The sequence below is a fragment of the Hibiscus syriacus genome, unplaced genomic scaffold (genome assembly GCF_006381635.1).
Source record: "Hibiscus syriacus cultivar Baekdansim isolate YM2019G1 unplaced genomic scaffold, ASM638163v2 tig00002841_pilon, whole genome shotgun sequence".
NCBI lineage: Eukaryota > Viridiplantae > Streptophyta > Magnoliopsida > Malvales > Malvaceae > Hibiscus > Hibiscus syriacus.
In genome coordinates this window covers 1036659-1044103 of record NW_024061948.1, presented here as the reverse complement: position 1 = coordinate 1044103, position 7445 = coordinate 1036659, and the positions used below count along the sequence as shown (strand labels likewise).

At 36.2% G+C, this 7445-nt stretch overlaps 1 protein-coding gene across 4 annotated transcripts; it reads left to right on the top strand.

Moving 5' to 3' along the window:
- Window positions 1-4964: 4964 nt before the first annotated feature.
- On the top strand, window positions 4965-7186 carry LOC120159072 (solute carrier family 25 member 44-like). Of its 4 annotated transcripts, none has more exons than XR_005519320.1 (7): window positions 4966-5173; window positions 5280-5661; window positions 5796-5992; window positions 6090-6231; window positions 6389-6548; window positions 6824-6923; window positions 7036-7186. XR_005519320.1 is itself a non-coding variant. In XM_039169756.1 (6 exons), the coding sequence occupies exons 1-6, from the start codon at window positions 5103-5105 to the stop codon at window positions 6847-6849; spliced, it is 978 nt and encodes a 325-aa protein (XP_039025687.1). In that variant the 5' UTR covers window positions 4966-5102; the 3' UTR covers window positions 6850-7005. The 4 variants fall into 4 exon arrangements, 2 of the variants coding, with proteins under 2 accessions (XP_039025674.1, XP_039025687.1); XR_005519319.1 differs by having other exon boundaries at window positions 7080-7184; XM_039169756.1 differs by lacking the exon at window positions 7036-7186 and having other exon boundaries at window positions 6824-7005.
- Window positions 7187-7445: the final 259 nt, after the last annotated feature.

Sequence of the window (7445 nt, the reverse complement as noted above, 5' to 3'; positions counted from 1 at the left end):
ATGGAGAATAAATGAATCGAAATGTGAAGACCTGTAACACCCCAATTTAGGGGCTAAATTTAAGAAAATATAAATTGGTGGATTTAATTTGGTATTTTGAAAGAAATAAGGGATTAAATTGTAAGATTTCAAAGTTGATAGATCGTTTTAAGAAGTACAGGAAGTTCAGTGGCTAAACTCTTGGTTTAGCCATTTTTAATTATGAGATGTTATAAACCCCCAGACTCCCGTATGTTTCTGGAAAATTTTCCAGTTTTCCTCTCCCGTTCTCCCTACTTCCAACTCCGATCTACTCGCCGTCTGACCTCCAAACGACAAGCCGAAATAACCATCGTGTTCGTTGTCAACCGAGGAACAAAACCCCTCAAACCTTTCGTCGTGAATCATCGCCGTTCGTCGTGAATTTCAGTCGGAAGTATCGTCGGTAATAACTCGGTTTTAGTTGGTTTTTCATCGATTCACGACGATCGGGTCATCCGTTTACGACACCTCTCACACCATCGTGTTCCTTGTGTCGTTCCGAGTCCACCGGTGTTCTCCTTTTTCTCCGGAGGAGGCGGCGCGTTGGGAGGTGAACCGGTCAAACTTCCCGATTTGTTGAAATCGAGCTCTCCGCCGTTCAAAATTGTGAACCGAGCTTTGTAAGTATCTCGAAATCGCTCAAAATAATTTTTAGAAATTTTTCCGGGATTTTATCACTGTTCACGCGCCTCCACGCGCCGCCACTGCGCGTGGGGAAGGGAAAAGTGACCGGTTTGACCGGTTTTGGAACTGTTTTGACCGGTTTGACCGGTCACAACCCGACCCGACCCATTGACCCGACCCGACCCGTTTACCAACCCGTTGACCCGACCCGGCCCGTTGACCCGACCCGTTGACCGTTGACCCGTTGACCGATGACTGGAGTTGACCACTGTTGACCAAAACTTTGAATGGCTTTGATCGGGCATTAAACGACCTTTGACTTCGACCGAGTATACCTATCCTGACATTTTTCGACGTTCCAAATCTGATTCCGCTGTCCGTTTTTTGAAATTCAAACCCGAAGGCCTCGAAATTGTCAGTCAAACCCGTTGACTTTGATTTTGACCAAAAATTCCAAATTTCCGAAAAGTCATATTTTATGCTTTCAACGTCCTGAATCCGAATCCGAAGTCCGTTTCGCCAAATTCGAACTCGGTAAGCCGTATTTCACTGATTTATCACCCGATTCGATCCGTTTATCGTAATTAAGCTCCGTTTCTGATATAATTTATGTTGATATGTATATGAGGAATTATTGGAAGTTGAATTGAAGATCAAAGGCGTTCGAATGGAAATTTTATGGTCGATCAGTATTGCACGGAAATCGAGGTAATACTTTACTACCTCTTTATGCTTTATAGAACATGTTGGTATTGGTAAATGCATGAATGGAAATGTTTGGTCTTATATGTGTAATAAATGAAGATCTACACTAGATATGAATACGGTAGAAAATAGATAACTGAATATGGCTCAGATGACTATTATAAGAAATTGGAGGACAGTTGGAATTAAATTACAAGTTCTGAAATTAAGTGATAAAAGAATCAATCATGGATTGTAGATTATAATTTATCTCATTAAAGGTACTTAGATGATAAATTATGAGAATATTTCGATTAGGTAAAATTACGAAATTACCCTTATGGTGGAAAATGACAAGAATTGTCTCTGGAAGTAGATTAATAAATCTGAAAAGAATTATTGATCTGCTAAAACTATTCATGTGCATAAGGAAATGTTAGTTTTACTTGGAAATTATGGATAACCGGTTTTTAACACCAAGAGGGTTTATGCAAGATACTATAAGTCTGTTAAGGAATCACTTCAAGATCAGAGAAGGTTCGGGAAAGCAATTAATCATAGGATCTCTAAATTATATTATTTTCGTTAAAAGCTAATATCGAAATTATCTGGTTAAGAATGACAGAAATACCCTTAAGAGGCCGAATAGTCTGAGTTAACCCTGAATGAGAAAATACTTAGAGGATTCGTACTTAAGTCGATTAAGTACAGATTTGATTGTTAAGATCATGACTTAGCAGGAAAATTCATGATATTCCGTTTGTAAAATTTGAGAAGACACTTGACTCGAAAATATCCGAATAATGAGTAAATACTTGAAGAATAATTTAATGGGGGTATTTTGCTGTCAGAATTGTTCGAAAGGACTAAAGTAAAGATATAAATTGGAATTAAATAATAAGACCGAATGGAGGAAAAAGATTGAAATACCGTGGATCTATAAAATGACCAAAATACCCCTGTAATGGAAATGACTCAAGAATGTCACCAAGCTAAGGAATGATTGGATATCCTCGAGCTCTGAAATGAATGGAATAAAACTGAACATCAAAATTTCCAAAATACCCTTATGGCCTAAAGTAAGTAAATGTCTTGGATTAATTAAAGAATCCAAATAAGCATAGGTATTGGCCTACCTTTAAAAGTAATGGAACACAATTTAAGTGAGTAGATCAACCCTAAAGCTATATCAATACCTGAATGACAGAGATATTACTGGAATGCGTGTTCGTCTTCTTAAGTTTGACTCGATGATAAATTTTAGAAGTATTCAACTTAGTTCAACTCTGGATCGCATTCAGTACTAAGAATTGGACGTTTGCACGACAAATCAGCCACAAAGACCAAATTGAATGTAACGGAAGTGCAGCATGTGTCTGAAAAATCAGGAACGCTTGAATTACTCTGGAAAATCCCGAAGTATCTGGAATGGACTTGAATGCTAAATAAATTAAGTAACCACAAGGACTGAGGATTGAATAAGTGAGTTGGATGAATCTAGAAATGTTAATGAACATATATGATGTAATGTTCTTATGGATTATGAATTACAAAATCAAGTACGTCAGTATTTCATGATATGGTGAAAACGTGAACATTAAATAAAGACATTAGAAGATTTATTCAACGTTAATTTCGAAAATGAAATATGAACAAGAATTTGTGGTATTAAAGGGTAAATACCCTGGAAGGAAAATGAATTGACCAGTCGACATAGATTGTTAAGGTTCTGAATCTTCGTTCTCAAGTTGTTCGATTATCCGATCAATTGACATGGATGCAAAGGATTCTGAATACCCTTCTGATTACGTACAACTTCTGAAAATTGTCCGAATAAGATATGATCCTGATAATTCACATTCTGAATAACTGATGATTCCGTCAGTTATTGAACTTTTTATAATAGTGATTCTAAATTCCGACATTCTATCGGTATACTGAAGATCCATATTTCTCTACTTGCTAAGATTATCCAGTACCTTTGAATAATATTTGTAAACTCTGGTGTGTTCCCTACTTATATGAATATTTTATCTGATTTCTGATTTGAATTCTGTTTTGACATCTGATCTGAAATCTGTTCTGATTCCTAACCTGGATTCTGTTCTGATATCTGATCTGAATTATGTTTTGATTTCTGATATCTCCGTTTACCGACGGATAAATGTTTTATCTGGGGGTTTATTGTTGGAGGAAGATTATCTGCAGACTCCTCGACTTTGTGCTCAGGGTCTAAATGGCATGTGCGGTTGGGTGTATGGTTCTGGGGAACCTACACATTTATGATGTGAACGGATGGGGGTATATATATATATATGTTTTAAAAGATCTGTATCTTTTTACTGAATTTTTCGAGAACACACTAGAAAACCTATTCTGATCTCCTCAACTCAGTCATCTGAAATATTTCTCTGAACTGAAAGCTCATTGTCCGTTACCACCCGAAATATCAGTAGAATCTCTGCTCAGCATAAAAATATGTAAATGCTCAGAAGCAATAAGGAAATAAATATTTATCTGTATCTGCACGTTCATCAGCATCATCTGGTAGTTCTGTATTACTGAGCTTTCCAAAGCTCACTCTATTACTCACCTTTTCAGGTTAAAAGAATTGTACCAGTGCATCTATCGACTTCAGTAAGGGAGTTCTTCCGGCGTTGTTGCAGAGTATGGTACATGTGATTAGGGGGCATGTAATTATATTTTGATTTATATACGAGTCTGGAAATATGTTTTATTTTTAAATAGTGACAAATGATTTTATAAGTTTACATGTTCTGATAAAAAGATTTAAAATTTCCGCTATTTTTACAATGGGTCGCTCCGGTGGCCCTAATGTGACTTTCCGGATCGGATCGGGCTACCCTTATCGGTCTGTGGGGGTTACAAGACCTTTTGATGAAGAGGACATTTCATTAAAAGAATTATTAAAAAGTTAATATATAATTGAACAGATGTAACTTTAAATAAAAAAAATCTATTCACCAAATAACATGACTTATTATAATAAGTCTATTAACTAAAAAACATGATTTATTATAAACAACATTAATTTTATTCAATTATTTAATATTTTTCCAACACAAGATGGTATGGTTCACATCAGAAGAATTTCAAGTTCTAAAGTAGGCTTTGAATGAATTATGCAATCTTTTTTCGATCTTGCTGTTTTTTCTTGGATGAAATTATAAAACTATGGTTTTGGTAATCCAATCCAACTCACAAATATAAAAGAAATTTTCGTAACCCAACCCAATTTTTTAGCAGATCTAAAGACCGTGTGCGAAGGATTGGTTATATAAATGGATTTTTCTTGAAAACCAAGCAGGAGCTTGAATAAATAAATAAATAAACAAAGGGTATATCTCAACCATTACTATTGTTATATTTTAATTATTTAATTAATATTATTTTTTAAATCACATTTAATGTTATGATTTGATATTATTTTAGTCATTTATAGTTAAAAGATTAACAGAATTATTAACACTTTTTTAATAATATTATAGTATTATAATGACACATTTATATTATTATTAATTTTTTTTAACGGTGAGTGATTATTAAGATATATCAAAACTAAACGGACGTAGCTTACCCATCAATAAATTACTAGGAAAGTGCGAGTGTTTTCTTTTCTTTTCTTCGAGGGGAAACACGCTTTTGATTTTCTGACTACGCCAACAACCATTTCTGGAACGTTCTAGCTCTTCATCTCCTTCCCCTCGAACCCATTAAAACTCCATACTCTGTCGTCAATGCCCTGAATCCATATGGCTTTGGATACCGACTCACTCACTCCCCCAAAACTATCCCTTTCCGATACAGAGATCGACTGGTCTAGGTAAATCAACAAATGCTTTCACCTATCATCCTCAACAAAAGAAAAATGCTTAAACTGACTCTGGGTTTCTGTTTTTTCCTTGTAAATTGTTGGGGTTTCCATTCAGGTTGGACAAGACAAGATTTCATGTTATCGGGGCTGTCCTCTTCACAGTGCAGCAAGGATTAATACATCCGACGGCTGTCGTCAAGACAAGAATGCAAGTGGTTGATTCTAGGTTCTCCAATATGCCTGGAATTCTTGTGTTCAAGCATATATTGAGACATGATGGTATCCCTGGCATTTTTCGAGGTTTTGGAACATCAGCCATTGGATCATTGCCTGGTAGGGTTCTGGCTTTGACGTCCCTTGAAATGTCAAAAGATTTGATTTTGAAGTATACCCAAGGCTGGAATATGCCTGAAACAACTCGTATTGGCCTTGCAAATGGGGTGGCTGGCTTGTTTTCCAGCTTGATCTCTTCCCTCTACTTTGTGCCATTGGATGTGGTAGGTCATTCCCATAGTACAGCAACGTTACTACGTGATTTGTTTCTTAAATTTAACTATGATTTTAAATTGCGGTGTCACAAATATTATCGTTGACTATTTGGTCCGCTTGCTAAATAATGTTGCATTATCAGATATGCCAGAGACTTATGGTGCAAGGACTGCCTGGAGCAACGTTTTACACTGACCCTTTTGATGTAGCCCGGAAAGTGATAAAAGCTGAAGGATTTCGTGGACTGTATCGAGGTTTCGGATTAACAGCTTTGACTAATTCCCCGGCAACTGCACTTTGGTGGGGTGCCTATGGTGCTGCCCAACGGATCATTTGGAGGTGAACTTAACAATGGAAAACAAGTATTATTATTAAGTTTAGTAATGACTTTGATTATGCCAACTCAAGCATTTATTAAATGAACACTCATTTATAGGAGCCGGGGTTATAGAGATGACTCAGATAAGAAGCCCTCTCATGTGGAGATGGTAGCTGTGCAGGCCACTGCAGGAATGGTAGCTGGTGCTTGTTCCTCTGTTATCACCACTCCCATTGACACCGTAAAGACACGGCTGCAGGTAATGTTTTGTTCTCTTTCAATCGAATCCCTGCATCCTTCATAGGGAAATTAAGAGAGATATGAACTTTGTTTATCTTGGATAGTATGCCGCAGATTGAAATATAGACTGATTTTGGACACCGGTTATTTGTTCTTTGGCCTTATTTTTGTTCAAGGTCATGGATGATTACGGTGCTGCGAGACCGTCAGTACTCAAGACTACAAAGACACTCTTGAAGGAAGATGGGTGGTGGGGTTTCTACCGGGGCTTCGGTCCTCGGTTCCTAAATATGTCACTTTATGGAACTACGATGATCGTTACGTATGAACTGATAAGTATGTCGACCTTCGTATTGACTCATTTTGGTTATTGGCAATCTAGAACTTGATTGCAGGCATGTGTTCTTATTTTGCACCCTGACATGTTAGAGTAACTTGAAGTTTTATCGATAAAAAAACTTGGCATTTGAATTCCAAACCGTTATCGATATTGTTTCTACAGGGGATTCGGTCCCTGGTTCCTAGTGATTGTTATGTAATGGTAAAAGGGTTATTTGGCAGTGCATTTTTCAGCTTTGTATAACATGTTATGTCTCTTGTTTTTTTGGCAGAGAGGTTATCTATAAAGAACAGTTAATGTTCTTCAACCGCGGATCTGATCCTGGGAGCTTTTTCTACTTCATCTAAGGGCATTTCAGACATGGAATGAAGGTCTGTATTCTTTTGAATTACTTTGGATTTTTTTCAAGCAAATAATGGTGATACGGTAGAGTTTCGATTAGTTTGATTACGGAGCTTTGAACGATGTTAATTGATTTTATAGCAGCTGTAATTGGAGACTCAAGGGTTCCTTTTTGTCAATTGTAGTATGCGAGAAGGCGAAAATCATTCTTTTTGTGGTCATAAGGAATGCTGAACATGTGTGTTAATGGAAGCAGAGTATATGTTTCTAACAGTCATTGTATTCGCACTTAGATGCAAACAAAACTCGATTCAATTTCAAAAATTATTAGTTTTATTTAATGTTAATCGAGTCGAGTCAATTCAAATTTTAATTTCGGATTTTGAGTTTTATTCAAGTTCAGATCTTATTAATTCGAAAAATTAAAAAAAAAATCCAATTTGACTGTTTTATAATTTAGTTATTGATATTTTTATGAGAAAATCGCCTCAGTGACCAAAAAAAAGTTATAATATACGATTTTAACCAACTTTTTTTGGATTTGTCAAAAT

Bases quoted from the DNA above. Each gene is read 5' to 3' on its own strand.
- LOC120159072 (XM_039169743.1), top strand. From the start codon at position 5,103: ATGGCTTTGGATACCGACTCACTCACTCCCCCAAAACTATCCCTTTCC. The intron at 5,993-6,089 runs GTGAACTTAACA...ACTCATTTATAG, and splicing joins GCCCAACGGATCATTTGGAG to GAGCCGGGGTTATAGAGATG. The intron at 6,232-6,388 runs GTAATGTTTTGT...TTTTTGTTCAAG, and splicing joins CCGTAAAGACACGGCTGCAG to GTCATGGATGATTACGGTGC.